This window comes from Salpingoeca rosetta (assembly GCF_000188695.1).
Source record: "Salpingoeca rosetta unplaced genomic scaffold supercont1.15, whole genome shotgun sequence".
In the NCBI taxonomy this organism is placed as follows: Eukaryota; class Choanoflagellata; order Craspedida; family Salpingoecidae; genus Salpingoeca; species Salpingoeca rosetta.
The window spans coordinates 1,370,075-1,392,020 of NW_004754919.1; the positions used below are offsets into that span (position 1 = coordinate 1,370,075).

The 21,946-nt window shown below is 56.0% G+C and overlaps 4 protein-coding genes across 4 annotated transcripts in view; 2 read left to right on the plus strand and 2 right to left on the minus strand.

The window, feature by feature from the left end:
• Positions 1 to 279: 279 nt before the first annotated feature.
• Positions 280 to 11,245, plus strand: PTSG_12391 (CAMK/CAMKL protein kinase). Its single transcript, XM_004992923.1, has 24 exons — positions 280 to 421; positions 846 to 1,397; positions 2,133 to 2,256; positions 2,474 to 2,584; positions 2,940 to 3,115; positions 3,389 to 3,444; positions 3,816 to 3,945; positions 4,244 to 4,307; positions 4,570 to 4,671; positions 4,984 to 5,076; positions 5,270 to 5,346; positions 5,577 to 5,640; positions 5,817 to 5,866; positions 6,061 to 7,068; positions 7,247 to 7,273; positions 7,456 to 7,520; positions 7,747 to 7,936; positions 8,160 to 8,296; positions 8,534 to 8,590; positions 8,814 to 8,962; positions 9,273 to 9,318; positions 9,579 to 9,850; positions 10,178 to 10,214; positions 10,376 to 11,245. The coding sequence occupies exons 2-24, from the start codon at positions 847 to 849 to the stop codon at positions 10,726 to 10,728; spliced, it is 3,939 nt and encodes a 1,312-aa protein (XP_004992980.1). The 5' UTR covers positions 280 to 421; position 846; the 3' UTR covers positions 10,729 to 11,245.
• Positions 11,246 to 11,597: 352 nt separating this feature from the next.
• Positions 11,598 to 14,380, minus strand: PTSG_06087 (uncharacterized protein). The gene is made up of 6 exons (XM_004992924.1): positions 13,762 to 14,380; positions 13,230 to 13,331; positions 13,003 to 13,079; positions 12,649 to 12,700; positions 12,471 to 12,533; positions 11,598 to 12,305 (listed from the first exon to the last, which is right to left on the minus strand). Exons 1-6 carry the CDS (start codon positions 14,316 to 14,318, stop codon positions 11,693 to 11,695), a joined length of 1,464 nt encoding a protein of 487 aa, XP_004992981.1. The 5' UTR covers positions 14,319 to 14,380; the 3' UTR covers positions 11,598 to 11,692.
• PTSG_06088 (uncharacterized protein) lies at positions 14,342 to 15,642 on the plus strand. The gene has a single exon (XM_004992925.1). The coding sequence runs from the start codon at positions 14,359 to 14,361 to the stop codon at positions 15,625 to 15,627; it is 1,269 nt and encodes a 422-aa protein (XP_004992982.1). The 5' UTR covers positions 14,342 to 14,358; the 3' UTR covers positions 15,628 to 15,642.
• A 544-nt stretch (positions 15,643 to 16,186) lies between these two features.
• PTSG_06089 (uncharacterized protein) overlaps positions 16,187 to 21,946 on the minus strand; it is a gene marked incomplete at both ends in the record, with an annotated part of 5,774 nt that continues 14 nt past the window's right edge. Inside the window, 10 exons of the mRNA XM_004992926.1 lie at positions 16,187 to 17,666; positions 17,941 to 19,187; positions 19,492 to 19,598; positions 19,942 to 20,030; positions 20,247 to 20,342; positions 20,550 to 20,595; positions 20,851 to 20,921; positions 21,122 to 21,204; positions 21,360 to 21,452; positions 21,829 to 21,946. The exon at positions 21,829 to 21,946 is cut by the window's right edge and continues 14 nt beyond it. Of these exons, the coding sequence (XP_004992983.1) occupies positions 16,187 to 17,666; positions 17,941 to 19,187; positions 19,492 to 19,598; positions 19,942 to 20,030; positions 20,247 to 20,342; positions 20,550 to 20,595; positions 20,851 to 20,921; positions 21,122 to 21,204; positions 21,360 to 21,452; positions 21,829 to 21,946 (3,430 nt within the window). The remainder of the gene's footprint in view (positions 17,667 to 17,940; positions 19,188 to 19,491; positions 19,599 to 19,941; positions 20,031 to 20,246; positions 20,343 to 20,549; positions 20,596 to 20,850; positions 20,922 to 21,121; positions 21,205 to 21,359; positions 21,453 to 21,828) is intronic.

The window sequence follows — 21,946 nt, forward strand, 5'->3', positions numbered from 1 at the left end:
AGGGAGGGTGTCTTGCCAACCAGCCAGCCAACCAGGCACAACCACAACCACGCACGTAGCAATTCAGACTGTCAAGCACGCAAGCAGCAAAACACTCTCTCCAACCAGCCCCAAGCAATCAGTTTGGTGCGTTTGCCCGCACGTTGGCCCTTCTTTCGCTGGCGCTGGACCCCCGATCGCGTGTGCTTCGTCATTGCTCGTTCGCTGCATTGCCTTTCTGCTTGCCTCCCTGCTTTCCTTTCGACCCGCCTGCTTCTTGTGTGACCTTGTGACGTTGTGGCGGCGGCCTGTGCCTGTGCTGGTAGTAACCATTTCATCGTGGACACCTCTGTGCACAGGGTGTCCATGATCAACTTTCAACACATCTTCTCACCAGTGCAGCAGAGGCAGCATTGCCGTTCACACGCGAGACGACAGCAAGGTGTGTGTGTGTGTTTGCGCGTTTGCGCGTTTGAGAGGCGTGAGGCAGGTTGACGCTCTCTTGTCTCTTGTTTGTCATTTTTCTCAGCCTTCATGAAAGCTGTCACATGCCTTCCAGTGCCCTCGTCTTTCTCTTCGTTTGTTGATCAATCAAACACACACACACACACACACATCATCATCATCATCATCATCACACTCACACACACACACACACACACGCTCACTCACTCACATCATCACACGCACACACACACACACACACACACACACACGCGCGCGCGCGCGCTCACTCACTCACTCACTCACATCATCACCCACTTCCGCCCCAACATCCCCCCCCCCGCTGCACTCCTTACATCATCATCAACGTCATCAATGTTGTCGTCATCATCGCCATCAAAAATGGGCGCCAATTCTCTCAGCATGAGCTTGTCGCCTTGTCGGAACACCAACCCGAGCACGGGTTCCACCACAAAAAGCAGCTCCCTCTTCTCGCATGCATCAAACACAGGCACAGTCACCCACGACAACAGCAAGAACGACGACACGACAAACAGCAACAAGACTGGCAGCAATCGCGAGGAGCCCACCAAGAGCATAGCCACGACCACGGCCACCGAGACCGGCAACAACAACAACAAGAACAATAACACTGACAACAACGACGACAACACCCCCGACAACACCAGCGACGACAGCGACGACAACAGCACCAGCGGACACAAAGAGACCGCCAACACGCTTGCCACACCGCCAGAAGACGACGACACTGACATGTCAGCGAACCCGCCCACGTCGCCAAGGCCGCCCTCTGCAGACCAAGGGCAACCGCAAGAACAAGAGCAAGAGGAGCAGCATCTGGCGGGCGGATCAACGTCCTCAAAGCGCAAGCAACGCAAGAGGCACGTCCGCATTGCCCATGCCCACGACAGCCCTGCCTCGGCGGGCGCACCAGATGCGATGCGCATTTCCCGGTGAGTCCTTCCTCGTGGTGTGTTCGCGAAATCCAAGTCATGTGCGAACGCAAATTTGCCTTGTGCCCATGCATTAGCGATGCACAGTCTCGCATCCTGACCGGGTTTTAGCACCATGGTGCTTCCGGTAAAGTTCCAAGCGGTGCCGCTTTAGCTCAACCTGTGTCAGACATGCTTGCTCGCTTGGCTGTTTCCTGAACGACACACAATTCACGACACTCCGGCAACCCCGCATCGCCTTTTGCGAAGCGGCACATGCCCGTGCACGCTGCCTCTCGTGATCGTTGTGCATGCATCCCACCTCAGCAGTCCCCACCACACACGTGTGAGCACCACCCACTCTCACACACAAGATCAGCAGCGTACACACTCGGACACACACACACACACACGTGCATAATATCACCAACTCACATCCAATCACCTCTCTATCTTGCATTCGGTTACGCTCTGTACTCGCCGTGGTACCGCCTTCATCCCATCTCTCTCTCTCTCTCTCTCTCTCTGCGCTTTCCTCGTCCTGGACATGTGCTCGGCGATTACGCGCCGCTTGGCTTCCGCCGACACAACCTCCTTGATATCCATCGACTCCCATGGCACCATCCGCCCCAACTCGCCGCACCAACACCAACACCAACACCAACACCAACACCCTCACTCCAATCACCGCCATCACCACCTTCACCGGCCCGTGACCCGCTCCCCCGCGTCTGCTCGCCGCGCGCATCTCCAAAGGCGATCGCTCAGGCGAAGCGTCAAGAGCATCAAGCAAGTCGGCCCTTATGCTGTGGGCGACAAGATTGGCGAGGGCAGCTACGGCGCCGTCCACGTGGCAACGCACTTGCCGACGGGACAAGAGGTGTGTTCGGCGGAAGTGGGTGTGATGAAGGGTGTGCGTGTTGGGTTTGGTGAGATGGAGCGTGGGTAGAAGAGTGATCAAGAGGGATGGTATACGCATGTGCTGTGTGCAGTTGTGCTGTGTACACATGTGCTGTGTACATGTGCTGTGTGCAGTTGTTGTAAACGCACTTACGAGCGATCCCTCACACGCGTGCATGCACGATTTGGTCCATCAGGTTGCACTCAAGTTCATTGACCGGCGGAAGATCAAGGAGAAGTACATCCACGAGAACCTGGAGCGGGAAGTGAGCATCATGCAGCAGCTCGAACACCCCTTTGTCATCAAGGTGCGGCGACTGCGTGCTGTTTGATGTGAAGTGGTGGCGTGCTTTCAACGCGTGAGGGACCGGTGTCGTACACGTGAGCATCGTTGCTGTCATGCAATTGCACAGGTGTCCTTTGTCTGCAACACCTTCAGTTGCGCTCACCTACAATCACACACATGCACCACACGGCTATGCACACTCTCAACCACACACACACACACACACACACACACACACACACACACACACACACACACACACACAAACACACACACACACATGCGCTCGCAATCACACACACACACAAACACACATACACAAACACACACACACACACATGCGCTCACAATCACACCACCCACCCCCTTTCACCCAGCTGCTGCAAGTGGTTGAGTTTGACGACTACATGTGCATCGTGACGGAGAAGGCGGAGGAGGATTTTCTGACGATCCTCGTTGATTCGGGCGTCATCGCAGAGGCCAGGGCCAAGAAGTACGCCGCACAGCTCATGCTCGCCGTGCAACACCTGCACCAGAAAGGCATTGCACACAGGTGAGTTTGCGGTCGGCTTGCTTTTTGCGCAATTGCGTTGGGTCTCAAGCCAGTGTGTGTGTGTGTGTGCGTGTGTGTGTGTGCGCGCATGTGTGCGTGTATGTGTGTGTGTGTGTACGTGTGTGTACGTGTGTGTACGTGTGTGTGTGTGTGCGTTGTGGTGGGTGAGAATGAGAGTGTGTAATCTGAAAATGTGAACATGGGAGTGCTGCGTCATTCTTTCTTCATGACACCACGAACTCATTCGGGCTGTCATGGTGTTGAACGCAACAGGGATCTCAAGGTTGAGAACATGATGCTGGACAAGGCAGACCACGTTAAACTCATCGGTGAGGCAGTGGACGTGGTGGTGATGGAAGGTGGTGATGTTGGAAGGTGGTGGTGATGATGTTGAAGGGCGGTCTTGTACGGTGGTGTGCGAGATGTACTTGTGCTTGTGTCCCGTGTATCGCCTTCCTTCACACACACACACACACACACACACACACACACACACACACACACACACACACACACACACACACACACACACACACACACACACACACACACACACACACACACACACACACTCACACACACACACACACACTCTCACTCACTCACACACACACACACACTCACTCACTCACACTCACACTCACACTCACACTCACACTCACCGTCTTTCTTCATTCACACATTTTATCGCACATGCCAGACTTTGGGCTGAGCAATCAGCTGACGCCGGCAAAGCAGCTGTTCACGACGTGTTGCGGATCACTTGCATACAGCGCGCCAGAACTGCTTGGGCAGAAGCCATACTCTTTCTCCGTCGACGTCTGGGGCATGTGCGTTGCCACATGCTTGCTTTGCTTTGCTGTGCTTTCGGTTGGGTTGGTTTTGTTTGATTGATTGTTTGTGTGTTTGTGTGTATGTGTATGTGTGTGTGTATGTGTGTGTGCATCTGTGTGTGTGTGCTTTGTTAAATTTGAGAGCTGACTGTGTGAGTTTTTGCGTGTTCGCGTGTCCGCGTGCGTACTGTTCACTGACCACCCGTTCAGAATGCATCGTGTTTGCTTCTGCCCCGCTTACTCATCCCATCCTCGCCACCTGCTTACTCGATCGGCCACGATGTCACTTTCACAGCGGCATCTGCCTGTATGTGATGCTGACGGCTCGTCTTCCCTTCCATGCAGAGAGTTTGACACAGGTACTGTTGAGTTGCTGCGTGTTGTTATTGTCACTGGAATGGCATTGCTTTGCGATGTTCAGGTTGAATAGCGAACAACGCTTGCAGCAACCACGGCATGATACACGCGTACGCGCGCACTTAGTCATACTCACACATACACATACACTTATTCATACATTTAATCATACTCACACACACACTTATTCATACTCACACTCAATCATGCTCACACACTTACATGTACTCACACGTGCCAACACATCCCTTGCGACTTCTGCAGCTGCACGCGAACATTTTGGAGAAAAACTACACGCTTCCATCGTCATTCTCAGACGACTTGAAGGACTTGATCACGCGGTGCTTCGAATTCAGACCGAACAAGGTCGGTTTGAAGGACAGAGCGAAGTATTGCTGTTGTCAATGTGTTGCTGATCAGTTTAGTTGCCTTGATGAGGGAGATTGTGCTTGCAATCGATGCACTGTGTTTGTAACCACGTCCATCCGCCTTCACGCGTCCATTCATACACTCACACTCACTCATACACTCTCACACACGCACACGCACTTACTCACCCACACACTCTCACACACACACACACTCACACACACACACACACTCAAACACACACACACTCAAACACTCACACACTCAAACACTCACACACTCAAACACACGCACACCTCCCCTCCACAGCGCATCACCCTTGACGAGATGCTGGCGCATCCCTGGGCGGCGGAGGCCGTGGCGGAAGCGCGAACGCGAGCAGACCGCCTCATAGAGATTGACGTGTGTCCCGGGTGGTGATGGGCTCATGATGTGTGAGAAGGGGGTACATGCGTGGGGTGCGTGCGTGCGTGGGGTGCGTGCGTGCGTGCGTATCTATTTACTCCCACTACCGTCGCTGATTCGCGTGGCCTGTCCACCCGCAAGTGCCTGTTGCTTACCACCTCCCCGCCCCTCCTGCTGCACTGTGATTTAGGACGAGATTGTCAAGCGAATGACCAACATGGGCTACGAGGAGCCAGAAGGGCTCAAGGAATCCATTCTCGCCAACAAGTGAGTACCACACGTGCACGCGTGCTAGCAACGCAAAGGAAGGTGGTTAAAACTGTGGCAATTGCTGAAAACATTGTGTTCTGATGGGAGGAGAAGGGTGCAGTTGGAAAAAGCACACCCGTGTGGCTTTATTATGCTGGTGTGATGCGGACGTACGCATGTGCACGTGCATTTGTCCGCATACCTGTTGTTCCACTTACACCATACTCTGTTTTCGGGCACGTGTTCAGGTGGTCGTCGACATATGTCACATATCATCTCTTCAAGCAAGCAAAACAGTTCCACAAAAAGAAGGTGCACACATGGCACACACACGGCATACACATACACATACACATACACATACACATACATACATACATACACACATGGCAAACACACACACCGCTCACTTAATAGCTGCAGCTCTGTTGTGCTCACTGCCTTTCACAACCCATCACTCGACCCACGTACCATTTCCCTGCGACCAGAAGCCACACCTTCGCGCCACCATGTCATTGCAGGAAATACCATCACTACCGTAAGCCAACACGCGCGCGCGTGTGTGTGCACTTGTATCTGCTGGACTGTGTTTTGCGTTCACCCTACACGGTCTCCTTCCATTCCCAACCATTTACGCGCATACAAACGCTCACACACTCCAACGCATGAAACCCACGCACCTTCCACTCCATCCACCCCCCCCCCCCTCTCTCTCTCTTTTCATCGTGACAGCAAACCGGGTGGCCCACATGCGCGACACTCGACCATGTCACCAAAACGCCACACCGCCGCCAACGCGAATGCGAGTGCGAATGCGAATGCGAATGCGAATGGCAGCGGCGGCAGTAAGCAGCACACGCGTTATCGCTCAACACGGCGAGCACAAACACATGCGCGGGGGAGCGGCGAAGCAGACACAACACCGCAATCGCTATCTCCTGCTCGCCACCATCACCAGCAACACCACCAACACCACCACCACCAGCAGCAGCAGCAGCAGCATTTGTTACAGCCGCTGCACCCGCATCCCCCAACGGCGCCCACGGACAATGGCGAGCAGCACGAGCACCAGCAGCAGCAGCACCACCACCGCTTCCGGCACACGTCGCAGGAGGGCGAGCAGGGGTGGAGGGATGGTCGGCGGAGTGACGGTCGCAGTGGCCGCAGTCTGAGCACAAGCACGAGTCCACGGCGATGGCCGTCTGTACACAGCCGCTCCAGAGGCAGGATGGCGAGCGAGGGGCGTGTCAGCCAACAGCAGCAGCAGCAGCGTCCATCGCAGCAATCACAGCAGTCCCAACTGTCACGGCAATCACAGCAGTCCCAACTGTCACGGCAATGGCGCGACGGCGAAGGTGATGGCGGCAGTCGCAGTGATGTGTTTTCAACAGATGCGGGTGAGAGGGTGAAAGCGAGGCCACAGCACGGACGCCGACGCAGAATGGACGGAGACAGCAGCAGTAGCGCACAGGGCAGCAACGCGTTTGACTTCAACTCTGGGCAGTGGGAGGACTCTGTCTCTGGCGGTGTGCACAACATCACGATTGATGACGACGATGACGATGATGAGCGGAGGAGTCAGATGACAGGCAACAGTTCACGGCGTGACAGCTACCAGGACTTGTTGCATGTGTTGCATCATGACATGAGCAGCATGGACGAGCACAAGAAGCGCCGGTCGTCCCTCAATGTGCCGTCGGTGTCAAGTCTTTCCTCCACTGCCAGCATCGCCAACGACGGGTGGGTTATCGTCGTGATGATGATGATGATGATGATGATGATGATGTGGTGGTGGCATGTCTGAATAACCTTGTGTTGTGATGTTTGACTCAATTCTGTTCCACAATTCCGAACCACTCGTATGTAACATGAATGCTAATGAATGCCAATCCTTGTTTTCGCGTCGCCCCATCACCAGCCGGCCCATCTCCCGTGATCGCAAGAGGTGAGAGGCGTTGTGTGTGCATGCATGTGCGTGCATGCGTGTGTGTGTGTGCGCGCGTGTGAGTGTCAGTTGGTGCTTCCTGCGTGTCCACTTAATTCGCGTTGCATGTCTCCATGTTGCTCATGGCGTGCACAATCGCTCTCCTGGCTTGTCCTCCGTCGGTTTGTCGACGCATTCCTTAGGTCCAACAGCATGATATTGCTCAACAAGACGCCATCGTCACACGACACAATCCCCGCCCCTCCCTGTACGTTGTGCACACGCGTGCATTGCACATCTATCTTAGCCTGCATGTGCTGAAGCCATGCCGCTATTGTTCTATGTGCGCTGTGCCGATAACGGCCTCCTCAACATGCCCGTGACTTTCGCCTCCTGCTGTTCACCGCTCATGTACACACACACACACACACACACACACACACACACACACACACACACACACACAATCGAACGAATGCACCACGAAACAACAGCGCCTGACTTGAGTCCCGGGCGTTCGTTTGAGCGCGCCCGCCCAACTGCCGCTGTTGGCTCACGCCAGGGCCGACACGGCAGCCAGCGACGACGATCACCACACCAGCCAGGCACTGGCGGCACTGGTGGTGGACAGCAGATGGGAAGAGGGAGGGATGAGCTGTCATCCCCCTCTGGCAGGCGCGCACCGTACGTTGTGTGTATGTGTGTGCTGGTTTGCTTGCTGTGCGAGTGGGGGAGGGGTTGATCCAAATGTAATCCACATGCACGTGTATGCTCTGTCGTCCGTGCTGTTGAAGCGCAAATGCTCACTGGTCGACGCCAAACACGCCTGACTTCAACTCCCCCCCCCCCCCAAAAAAAAAATCCAATCCGTCCCCTTCTCACCGCTCGTGTCTCCACCACATCGTAGGTCGCCCCCTGCCCGGCCGTCACCCTTCCACCGGTCCGTGAGCATGCTCGGTCCCTCCACTGCTCTCTCGCAGGCAGCATCCTCCACGCGCGCCCGCAACCGCGACACGGGCATGAGGAGAAACAAGTCGTCAACAAGTGCGTGTCGGTTTGAGAAGTTTTGGGTTGATGGTGCATGTCAGCGATCGTGTGGTTACAGCGTGTCCTGTCGATGAGGTTGTGTACCGTTGGTGCGCTGATATGCTCGTGCTGGTGTTTTGTAGAAGCTGTGTCGTATGCAGTGTGGTTTGCGCTATGCACGCCCGTCGCAAAGCATCAGCAGGCTTGCACTGCCTCACACCTCATTATCCTTGCTCTTGCCCGCTTCTGTCACAGATGTACAAGACGAGTACACGGCGTCACTTCGTGGCCTGCTCTCCCTCCTCAATAAGGGTGCGTGTGTGCAAGTGTGCGTGTGTGCAAGTGTGCGTGTGTGCAAGTGTTTGTTATGCGTGTTTACTTTTGGCAGTCATGTCACGTCAGCCTACTGAACACAAGTTGCTAATGTATTGCTGCTATCATGACCTCATCTCTGCTGCTGCTGCTGCTGCTGCTGCTGCTGCTGCTGCTGCTGCTGCTGCTGCTGCTGCTGCTGCTGCTGTTGCTGTCCCTCCAGCCGCGGCGGCCGGGTCTGAGGAGAAGAAGCAGGCGTGCATTGAGCGCGTGAATCAGGGCATGTACAAGTGCTTACGGGCAGCGCCTGACGCCTCGTTCGCCAAGGACGCGCTTGATATCGGATGGACGCTCACGGGTCTCAAGCCAACGGTAGGCAAGGCGCTTTCTTGTGTGTGTGTGTGTGTGTGTGTGTGTGTGTGTGTGTGTGTGTGTGTGTGTGTGTGTGTGTGTGTGTGTGTGTGTGTGTGTGTGGTTACGTGTACTTGTGCGTGAAAAGTTGCGCGCGTGTGTGTGTGTGTGTGTAGACTTACGCTTGTCTGTGTTCGTATCTTGTGCTCGTGTTCGTACGGTGTTTGTGTGCTTGTGCTCTTGTGTGCATTCACACGTGAAGGCGACCTCGCTGTCGTGCGCGTCTACTCACATCCACCTCACCCCTTACCCGTTGCCGATTGCGCAATAGACGGACTTGGATCCTCTCATTGATCTCGTGGAAGACACAATTCGAGGTTTGTGTCGTGGCCATGATGGCGGTGACGACTGCTTGCCTCGCTGCCTTTGTATCGTTCTTTCTTGCTTTATCGCTTGTGTTTCTCGCCCTGGTGTGCTCTGCCCCTCTGTTTTGTGCGCCGTTTCCTCGCGATATTGGCATTGCTTTTCCAGTTCATGCCCCCCCCTTCCTCAATCCACTCGTCTCTTCTCACTGTGCTTTGAAACCGAAAACACCATACCGAACCGATGCGTGTATGTCACCTTGCTCGCGGTGCAGGCCCAAGACGCGGTGACGGCGATGGCGCTGGCATGTCACCGATTTCCCCAAATCCACCACGACGGCCTAAACCGACACGCGCCACGTCCACCAGCACCGGCTTTGGGTCGTCCCAGTTGCACCCACACCAGCTGCACCCACACCACCATCTCCACCACAACCACCACCACCACCATCATCACCACCATCAGAACACGCCCCACATGAGCCGGTCGAAATCAGGCACAGACGTTATGCAGACGTCACTCCGCGCCCCATTCCGCCCCCTCCTCGTGCGTGCCGACACGTGCTTTGTGTGCTTTGTATGCTTTGTATGTGTGTGTGTGTCTGCGTGCGTGCTTGTGTGTGTGTGTGTGTGCGTGCTTGTGTGTGTGTGTGTGTGTGTGTGTGTGTGTGTGTGTGTGTGTGTGTGTGTGTGTGTGTGTGTGTGTGTGTGCGTGCTTGTGTGTGTGTGTGCTAATGTGCGCGCGTGCGCGCGTGCGTGCTAATATGTGTGCGTGCTTGTGCATGGGTATGTGCACGCGTGCGTGCTTGTGCCTACCACCGAGGCTCACCGCTGCTGTGTGTGCTCACCCATTCAACCTCGTGCAATTCCGCAGTCGCCTACACCGGAGAGGACGCTTCCAGACATCAACAGTGAGTGAATTACAATGGCCTTGTCAACCTTTTTCCCATATGCACTACGTGCGGACACAAATACACAAAACAAATTGGCGAGTGCAGTCACCCATAGAGCCATCGCACATTCCAGTTTGCACCGCATCCTTACCATATGCTCGCATCACCACCCCCACCAGGCAAATCACCGTCACCGCTGCCTCCGGGCCGCGGGAATGCTGGTGGTGCCGGCAACACCCGCGCCACCAACGCCAACAGCCCCGTGTCGTTCTTGGACGACTTGCAGTCATCCGGTGACCCCTCACCGCGTCGCACGCTGCCGAACGCGCCAAAGCCAAACGTGCACCTGAGCACACAGCACCAGCGGCACATGCGCCCCTCGTCCACCTCACATCTCCGCCCACTCTCACCAGGGCGGCAGGGCACCCCTACGCCACCGCCACCAACAACGCTGCACCCCATCTCGCAGCCAACGTCGCGCGCGGTGTCGCCAGGCCGCGCACTCCGCAGCGGCAGAAGTCCGGGCCAATGAGCAGCATGCTGCCGTTGTTGCCACAGTGCACTGCTTCCGTTACCATCGTGACGCGGACGCTTAGCTTCTTCTTGACTCTTGTTATGACACCTGTGACAGCAATCATGCTCGGTTACAGGAACACACACGCAATCCCCGCTTTCACGGTGTTTGCTTTTGCTTCTTTCTTGTTCTTTCCTGCTGCGCGCACGCACGCGCGAATGCAACCACAGCTTCATTGCTTCTACGTGCCACTCTACGCTTCTCGCTACTCGTTGACCTGCATGCCCTTGAATCTTTCTTTATGTAATGGATGCGTGATTCAATTTGCTAACACACGTTGCGTTGCCTTGTTGCTTTCTGCCCTGCCTTTTGGATCTCTTTCATTGATTGACTGCTTGCTTGATTGATTATGTTATGGACCGCCTTTTGTTGCTCTTTTTTTTTTTTTTTATCTGTATGCTGCGCTCAAAGGAGAGCCAGCACGCCACTTACACTAAACCACCACCACAACAACATCGACAACACCGACAACGACAACAACACCAACATACATCCATTCATTGCATCACTTTCACTCGTGTTTTTGTCATGGCCCTGATTTGCTTCCTTTCGTTGTCGCTTGGCTTGCTGGCATGCACGCACTGCTGTGTATTGCTTGTCGTCTGGGAGCCAAAGTCACAATGTGTAATATTATGTTACATCATCATCATCAACAGCAGCAGCAGCAGCATCATCAGCAGCAGCAGCAGCGATACGTGGCGATGGATGACACACATAATTGCTTGTGTGCGTACGCACAAGCAGACTGGCAGAGCGGTGCAAACCTACAACAAAACAACAAGGGAAGAATTGAGGAGGAAGAATTGAGGTTGACTACACTTTACCTCAACCTCAACCCCCCTCCCCCGCCTCCACAAACCAAACAACCGCTACCCTTGTTACTTGTTACTTCGGCTACTTGTTTCTCATTACTTGCTACTTGTTACTTGTCGATGATGGCTGAGGCCACGGGCTTGAAGCCGTGGTCGGACAGGAGTTGGTTGAACGCGCCAACGGCTGCGTGATAGAGCCGCTCGTCCTCCTGGTCGTGGTGCTCGTTCAACACGCGCCATTCCGATGCCGGCAGCACCTGCTTCTCCGCAGGCGCATCAAATGCCACTTGCGTGTACGGCGGTGCAGGGTGAAGTTCCTTTGCTCCTTTGTTCGGTTGTGCATCTTTGGTCCTTGCGGAGGATGCCTCGTGTGTGGTATCAGCATCGCCAGTGTCACTACTGCTGCTGCTGCTGCGGCTGTACTGGTTGTCCGTGAAGGCCTCCAGCTCCGCCATGTGCATGCGAACGCCAAACATGCGGTGGAAGAGGCACGCGGTTGCGTTTGGGTGCTCGTGGATGCCGACAAAGGGGAGATTGGTGACGACGTTTGCCTTGGCCCGCGGCAGCCAGCGCTCAAGCCGCTGCACGTGCACGCCGCACGGCATGCCAACGGCCATGCGTGTCTGGCACCCGGCAACGCCTGGGAAGTTGGCAAAGCTCTCCAATGTCTGCGTTACTTGCGCCATGCGCGCGTGTTCGGCATCCGACATGCCGGGCACCAGCCTGAGGGGAGAAAGGGTGGTGGTATTGATGGACGGGGCGGGGAATTGTGAAAGGACTCCGATGTGAGGAAGTGTAAGAGGTAGTGTGTGAGAATGCGTGTGAGAAAACGTGTGCGTGAGACGGGATATCGGGCACGCGGCACATTGGAGAACGGGCGTTGCGCACCTGTCTTCGTTGTAGGCAGCAAGGAGCCGTTGGCGAGGATGGCGGAACACGGCTACGGTGGCCCTGCGTACATGGGTGTGTGTATGTGTGCGATAGAGTTTGATTATGGGAGGGGGACGCAGGTGCGGTCAAATACAAGCAGATGTATGTGTGGATGCGCACACGTGCATGTACTCACGCGTGCGTGGCGTTGGTGAGGCCGGTAAAGTCTTCAGCGCCGTCCACAGCACCTGCGATTGGAAAAATGATGTACATAAGTGTGAATGGGAATAGCATGGAGTCCCGTGTTGCATGCATGCAAGCAATACGATGTGAGCGAGGTTTGAACAGGTCGACACACGCTCACACAGCACACAAACACATGAGTACACACACACACACACACACACACACGCGCGCGCGCGCACATGAGTACGCACAAACACATGAGTACACACAACACACGCACACACACACACACACACACAACACGCACACACCCACCCACCCACACAACACACGCACACACACACATACGCACAAAAGCACACACCGAGGAACTGGGTTGGGCATTTTGCATCCTCATCGCCGTCGTTGCATTCACTATTGACACAGGATTGGAAGCACGAACTGAATAGAATCGGACGCAGAAAGACAAAGAGCACAGCATTAGAGCGTGGAGGATGAACGGTGTCATATATGGTGTGTTACAGGTCAGGCAAAGAGCGATCATCACGGCAAGTATACATGCATGCTGGCATGCAGGTTGAGTACACTCACGAGCAAGAGTGGACGGGGTGGCGTGTGTTCCCGGACGGCTGCGTGTGCTGAGGTGGTCGGCATGCCTGCTGCCGCAACACAGCCTGCATGAAGTCTCCTGCCCTGTGTCGTGTGGGAAGGAGGTGCGTAGGAGGTGTGGAGGACGGCGGAGGAGGTTGAACAACATGAGAGGGGGACATGGGAAGGTGGCATGCGCGAGGTGAAACAGTGTGCATGTAACAGGGAGTGTGTGAGAGAGAGAGACAGAGACAGGGACAGAGAGAGAGACAGACAGACAGACAGACAGAGACAGACAGAGAGAGTGACAGGAGAGAGAGACAGAGAGAGACAGAGACAGAGACAGAGACAGAGACAGAGACAGAGACAGAGGCACTCACTCACACACACAGATCCACACACACACACACACATACACATCACATCACACGCATCACATCACACGCATCACATCACACGCATCACACACACACACACACAGATCCACACACACACACACACACATCATTGCATGCATGCATGGAAAAGCGCGTACATTGGAACGTGTAGCCATCGCACTGCAGAGACGGAGGTGGGAGCAAGCTCATCAAGGATGCTCGGGCGACCTGCACTGTTGCTGTTGTCAGCAGCTGATGGGGATGATTTAAAGTACGGCCAGCACATGGCTGTGAAGGCTGGGTCGTGAAAGTCGCGCACAGGCGCGTGGCTGCCGCGGTAGGACACGACGGCGAACGACGGCTCCAGTTCCTTGAGCAAGCGCTCGTGATCGCCCTTGGTTGCCGTGAGCGGAGCGCACAGGCAGTCCAGGCAGTCTGCTGGGAACGCGTGCACGGCGACAGCCTCGCGTGCCTCGCTGCTGATAGCACCCGCTTTCGCATTGGTCAATAGCGCCTCGGAGAACTTGATCTGCATGGTCCGTGGCGGCGAGGAGCACTTACCGCCCAGACACTGCAGCTCCGGGCGGCACGCGCACATGCCGTCGTGCACGAAGATGGCATTCTCAGGGCACGGCACCCCCACCACACCGCCAAGCAAGGCAGTGAGGGTGGCGGCGAGCAGCACAGGCATCGAAGAGGAGAGAGTCATCATCATTGTTGTTGGTTGTGTGAGTGTGCAAACGATTTTCGGTGAGATGCATGACTGCTCGAACAGCTTCATGTCAATGCACGTGATGAGGAGGAGATGCCTGCAGGCACGTGAGGCACCTGTGGTGCTTGTGGTTTTGTGTGCGGCGGTGTTGTGCGTCGGAGGTTGTATCGGGGAGGTTGTACTGCTGGAGGACGAAGCAGGCACCTTGCACATCAACACGAGTGACCCGGCAACGCAGCATGTGGTGGTGAACGGCGTGAACGTGGACACGCTGTTTCGTGCGGTGGAGACGCTGATGGCGACGGTCTCGGCGCAGCAGAACACCATTGATGCGCTCTGCCAAGTGAAGGTTCGAGCGAAGACGTTCGGGCAGCTTGAAGCACAGTCCACCAAGTGGACTGGCGGTGCGCTGGCTGACAACGGGTTGATCTATGCCGTGCCCTACAGCTCGCCCTCTGTGCTCATCATCGATCCGAGCACGAACACTGCCGACACTACCACCATCTCCAACCTTGGCAACGATCTCGGCAAGTGGGCCGGTGCCGTCCGAGCTCACAACGGCCTCATCTACATGTTTCCATCCTTAAGGACAACGATGTTGATTGTTGATCCCGACACCAACGTGGCCGACACGACCAGCATCCAGTCGCTCGGCACGACGAGCGGAAAGTGGTTCAGCGGCGTGGTGGCGGACAACGGGCTCGTCTTTGGCGTCCCTCTTTCGGCAACGTCTGTGCTGATCATCGACCCAGAGACCAACTCAGCTGACACCACCACTCTTGGTGGTCTGGAGCCCGGTTCCAACCAGTGGTACGGTGCTGTGCAGGCTGCCAACAACCTCATCTACTGCACTCCCATCGCAGCCACGTCTGTTCTCATCATCAACCCGGACTCCCTTGTCATGGATCTGACCACCATCAGCGGGTTGGGCGCAGGGGGAGTCTACAAGTGGATCGGAGCCGTGCTTGCAGGCAACGGGCTCGTCTATGGCATCCCATATGGGTCCTCATCAGCCCTGATCATTGACCCAAGAACCAATGCAACAGACACGACGACCATCAGCGGGCTCGCTGGATCACGCAAGTGGATCGGTGGCGTGCGTGCACCCAATGGCAAGATCGTTGGCATTCCGCACTATTCCCCCTCCGTCCTCATCTTTGATCCAAACACCAACAGCACGGATACGACGGCCATCAACGACCTCACTGGTGGAAACGCAAAGTGGTATGATGGAGTTCTCGCACCTAACGGCCTCGTGTACTGCATCCCATCAAGCGCTGAGACAGTTCTTGTCATTGATCCAGGGTGCTGACACGAGATGGGGAGGGGGGGAGGGCTGGGGTAGGGGTGGGAAAGGGGTATATTGTGTGTGTGTGTGTGTGTGTGTGTGTGTGTGTGTGTGTGTGTGTGTGTGTGTGTGTGTGTGTGTCTGTCTGTGTGTCTGTCTGTGTGGGTGTCGATGTTTCTGGACTCGCTTGACATGCATTGTGAGTTTGCTCTGCTTCAGCATTGCCATGTACTTGGCATCGGTTACACGCATCGGATAGACGACAGTAACAAGAGGAATAAACGAGTGCGAATGAACATGAAAAGCGCCTCCAAGACGCACACACTTACGTGCAGGCACACGCATACACAAACACAAACATACAACCACAAACATACGCACACACATACACACACATGAACACACACACAAACACAAACACACACACACACAAACATACACACAAACACACACACACACACACAACACACACACAAACACACACATATGCACGCACGTACAAACACACACACACACACACACTTGCACGCACATACAAACACACAGACATGCATACCCTCCCCCCCCCAAGTTTCACTGAGCACTACGCGTTGCTGCTCTTGACGGCGCTGCTGCCACTGGTGCTGGTGCTGCGTTGCCTGTCCTTTAGCTGGCGCCTGTGCTCGCAGGCGGGGCAGATGCCGCTTGCCGCTGCGTGGAAGCAGTGGTGGTGGAAGACGCAACGACACACGGCGCACTTGTGCGTGTCCGGCTGGAACGAAAACAGGGTGTCATCGGAGTGGCACACCCTGCACACGTGGCCTTTGCTCTTGCACAGGACGCACCTGCGCGTGATGTGCTCCTCGCAGTCCTGCACACACTTCTCCACCACCTTCAGCAGCTTGCCTGCATGCAAGGCCACCAGGTCGCGCATGGAGTACATGTGTTCTGCGTCCGCGTCGAGAAAGTGGCGGTGGCCCTGCAGCGGAAGCAGGATCCGGGCCTCCGGCAGGCGGCGGCACGTCAGCAGGAACGACGACATGTGTGCCAGCGTGGCCCTGAACCCCGCCAGCTCCCGCAGGTCCTCCACGTGCCGGAAGAGGGACGGATTCAGGCGCCGGATTTCCAGCAGCGGCAGGTCGTGGGTGGCCGCCAGCACCTCCGATGCCTGCAGGCACACGGGCATGTCGGCAAACTGCCACGACCGCACGACGCGCGCAGGGGTGACGGCGCGCTGGTCATGGTGGCACGTGCTGCAGTAGTGCTGGCCCGTGTAGTCGCACAGCTTGGGCGGCGCCAACAGCGGCTGGTGGCCAATGTGGGTGCCGCACCCGGCGCACTTGTAGTCCTGTGCGCAGAGCCCGTCGTCGGGGCAGATGGCGGTGGTGAGGCGTGCAAGGTCAGCCCGGCCGCCAACGCAGGGGCGGGCCACGTACGTGTGGCAGCGCTTGTGGACGTTCATGCGGCAGCGGCAGCAGCGGAGGCGGCGAGAGGGCTTGAGTGCCGTCTTGAGCGGCCGGGAGCACACGGCACAGTCGCCCGCGCACTTGGGCAGAATGTAGAATTCGTGGCCATTGTGCTCAAAGGGCACGGTACTCTGCGGTTCTTCGTCCACGAGTACGTCAACAGCGTGTGCCAACTGCTCATCAACACCGTGGTCGCGTCGCTTCCCCGACACGGTCCGCTGCCGAGGCGACGACACCGATCGCACCATTGTAGCAGATGACGACGGTGATGCATGGCGGGCTTGATGCTGCTGCTGCTGATGGGGGTGTTGGTGGTGCTGCTGATGATGGTGGTGTTGGTGGTGGTGTTGTGGGTGGTGCTGTGGGTGCTGGCGTTGGTGAGTGGACGTTGTGCTGAGGGGGGAGACATCGCGCGGGCGGTGTTGCTGGTGGTGCTGGTGTGGATGCGATGTGCTTCCGATGGAGTGAGTGGCGCTTGTGAATGAGCCGAGGCTGTGGCGGTCTTCGTATGTCCGTCCCTGCACAACTGCCGTTGCAGCTGTTGCCGCTGTCGCTGGGATGGCGCCGTGTGCATCGTCGTTGGTGTTGTCGTCGTCGGCCATCATCACTTCCTCAAACCTGATGGATTGGCATGTGTGTGTGTGTGTGGGGGGGGGATGTGACGTTAGCTTGTGGGGTTGACAGAGGGCGAATGGGAGGGTGAATGGGAGGGGTATATGGCAGGGTATATGGCAGGGTGAACGGGAGGGTATATGGGGGGGGGGGGGGGTGAATGGGAGGGTTAAGGCGAGCATTTCAAGACCACACACACACACACACACACACACACACACACACACACACACACACACACACACACACACACACACACATGTTCACTGTTGTGACGCACATGCGGTAGAAGCTGCCGGCTGCACTTCGGCCCTCCACGGGCGTGTTGTCCGCTGTTGTTGTTGCGTCGCTCTCAATGTCCAGTGCAAGCGGGACGTCAACGAGACGACTGTCACCGCCACCAGCAGAGATCAGCGCGCCAGGGTCGTGGTCGTGGCGGTGGCGGCTCAGTCCTGCCGCTGGTGTTGGCGTGTCGATGTCGTCGTGTGTGATGATCTCAAACCCGTCAAAGCTCGTGTCTGCTTGGTCTGTGCTCGTGGTCGCAAGAGGTGTTGGAGTGAGCGCCGTGCTGGCACCCCCGGTATTGTTGTTGTCATCTCTGTCAACTCGCACTTGTTGTTGTTGTTGTTGTAGGTCTGCTTGGTTGCTGGTGTTGTCGTCTTGTTTGCGTTGATGTCGCTCCACAACTTCTTCGCTGTGTTCCTCGTTCGCTTCTTTCTTTGCTGCTTCTGCTTCTACTTCACTGTGCTCCTCTTCACCTTGGTTTCGTTGTTGTTGTGCTGTCACGACACTCGTTGCAATGCCATCGCTCGTCAGAGCACTCTCTGTTGCGCTCACGTCACGTTCATCACAAACCGCCACTTCTTGTACAGCGCCTGTACTCTGTCCTGCATTCACTGCAGGGCTGGTGGTGTGATCACTTGCTGCGGCAGTCGCGCCTTTGTGTTGTTGTTGTTGTTGTTGTTGTTGTTGTTGTTGTTGTTGTTGTTGTTGTTGTTGTTGTTGCTGTTGTTGTTGTTGTTGTTGCTGTTGTTGTTGTTGTTGTTGCTGTTGTTGTTGTTGTTGTTGTGTCTCTGGCTGCGCTCGGGCCTGTTCTTCTTCGTCTTCTCTTCCCTGTTCCTTTGCCTCCCCTTTCCCATGGTGTTCCTTTGCTTCTTCTTCTTGCCCACGTTCCGTTTCCTCGTCTTGTCCACGTTCTCCCGCTGAGGTTTCTTCTTCGTCCTCTCCGCCTTCTTGCTCGTGCGCGTGTGTTGGCGAGCCAAGTTCGTTGACACCTTGCAGGTGATGTGTGCTCCCTACATCACCTCGTTCATCACCACCATCACCACCGCCACCATCACCAGCGTCACTGTCTGCCGTGCGCTCATCACCCGTGACTGTGATTCGCTGCTCGCCACCATCACCACCATCTTCACCAGCGTCACGGCCGTCACCGTCACAGCTGTGCACGTTGCGTGCAGCCGTGGTGGCGTGCGAGTGGGCGTCACTCGCCGCGTCCTTTGCTGTGTCGCGTTCATGCTCCGCTCCCTGCCAAGCCAAAGGCAGACACGGAGGGCAGCATCAGCAGCGCCAACAAGCGTTGTTGAGGACACACGTGCGCGGCAGACGTGCAAACAAGCTTCCAAATGCAACACGGACACACACACATACACACACATGGACAAGCGTGTGCACACGGACAGACACAAGTGCACACACACACACGGACAAGCGCGAGCCAACGGACAGACACACACACACACGGACAAGCGCGAGCAAACGGACAGACACAAGTGCACAAGCAAACGGACACGACGGTATTGTTTGGTGGGCATATGTGACATTGCCGTACCTTCTTGGAGTGCGGTGGTTTTGGTTTCTTCTTCTGCTTCTTCTTTGCCTTTGTTTTCTTGCGCTGCTGCTGCTGCTGGTGCTGCTGGTGCTGCTCTGCCCGTTTGACTTTGTGCGCGCACGTCACGTATACGCAGAGACGTGGCGGTATTGAAGGAGAAGTGATGAGGGTGTGGGGTGAGGCGTATTTGTGTTGGGGGGGGGGATGGGAAGGAAAGCAAACACCACATAGTTCATTCAAGTGTGCTGGGTGGAACAGCATCCCTGCAAGTGATTGCCATCAGTGTGAATGGCCACAGCCAATGCCGCCATCAACACCATCAACACAACCATCAACACCATCAACACAACCATCAACACCATCAACACAACCATCAACACCACCACTATCAGCACCACATCAGCACACCAGCAGCACCACGCTTTCCTCTTCATCTGATGCTCATCACACCTGGTGTCGGTGGCGAGTGCATCATGACGAGCTCCTGCTGTGCTGCGCGCGGTGTTGGCGCCACGTCCAATGAACTGTCATCCACACTCCTATTTCATTCCGTGGGCAGAGGAGGGGGGGGGGGTTGGTTGGTTGGGTTGGAATAGTGAAGGGGGGGACAAGTGAATGGGTCAGGGGTGGTGAAGAGAGGTGGAATTCGCCGACAGAAGCAAGGGACACACACACACACACACACACACACACACACACACACACACACACACACACACACACACGCACGCACGCACGCACGCACACACACACACATCTGAAAGGTGGTGAAGCTGAGGCCTGCGAGGAGGGTTTCAAACTTGGTTGCCTGTTCTTCATCCCGCATATACGCATACGTCTCATATACATCCCTATGCACACACACACGCACACACACACATACACACATACACGCACGCACACACACACACACACACATGCACACGCACACACACACACACACACACACACACACACACACACACACACACGTGTAAATGCAGTGAGGCGAGTGATTGGTTGGTGTTGTGGGAGTCAAAGAAGCAAGCGGTGTCGCACCGCGCACGCGAAACACCTACTCCATGAGCGACGTGTCGTGCAGGAGGGCGTGCACGTAGCTCTCCACTGCAAGCGACAATGCGGAGAGACGACGATGCATCACGGTTCACCGATTACACCGATGTGGACCAGCATTATCATAGCAGTAGCGCGTTGAATTATGAATGTGCCGTTCGGGGAGAGAAAGGGACACAAAGGTACAAGTACACACAACCACAGCACATACACACACATACACATACACACATACACACACAGCACACACAGCACATACACAGCACAGCACATACACACGCACACACACGAGAGCGCGCAGCGTACGGGCGTTCTCGTTGAGGGCGAGTCTGATCCACGCACGCACACGGGCGGCGTCGCTGTTTGCGTGAGCAAGGCTGCAGATGTTGCAGTACATCCATCGTGATGTGGGAATGCGCTCACATGAGTCAGGTCACGTGGTGACGGCGCGGGTCATGTCAAGCATGTGGGGAAAGCGTCGAGCACAGGACACGTGCAGACGCAGCAGGTGAAGCAGCTGCTCAACACACACGGCTTCACGTTCACAAAATCTCTCTTGCAGCGAATGTGCACGCACCGCTTGATCTCGTTGACGACGTCCTTGTGTGAGATCACAGCGGCTGCGCGCCAGAAGGTGGGCTCGCCCGCGTGCCACGGTATCTGCGCAAGTGATTGAGTGAACAATGAGCACTCAAGCAGGAAGGTGGTGTCGGGAATTGTTCACGGTGGCATCGCGCGCCATGTTTTCGAGAGGGCTTCCACCTCGATTACGTGTCTGGTGGCTGCCCCCTTTGATAGTGTAACATATGGTTTACCTTGAGGCCGTGGCACAGTACACGCTCGATGGCCGAGCACAGGCGCATCGACTCTGGGGTGGACCGGATCGCAACATCGCCCGCCACGCTCACCTGTGGCGTTCCAGAGGGTGTGCGAGTGAGTTAGTGTGGGTGGGTGAGTGAGTGGGTGGGTGTGCGTGTGGGTGGGTGAGCGAGTGGGTGTGTGTGTGAGTGTGTGTGTGTGTGTGTGTGTGTGTGTGAGTGTGTGTGAGTGAGTGTGGGTGAGTGTGGGTGAGTGAGTGAGTGGGTTTGCGTGTGGGTTCGTGTGCGTGTGTGTTAGTGAACGACACAAGCAGTCATGCAACCAAGCACAGAAGGGGAGAGGAAGGGAAAGGGGAAGGGATGAGCAGGCAGGCGCACACTCTCACGCTCCACACACACACGCACGCACACGCACACACACACACACACACACATCCATCACACAGCACATCACAACATCACACACCGATTGGACGGCCTGTTTGACTTCAACGAAGATGGCCTCCTTCTCGTTTGCGTAGGCGCTGTCGTCGACGCGTTCACCAGAGGACGCCGCCACCTTCTCCTTCACGCGATCCAGCCAC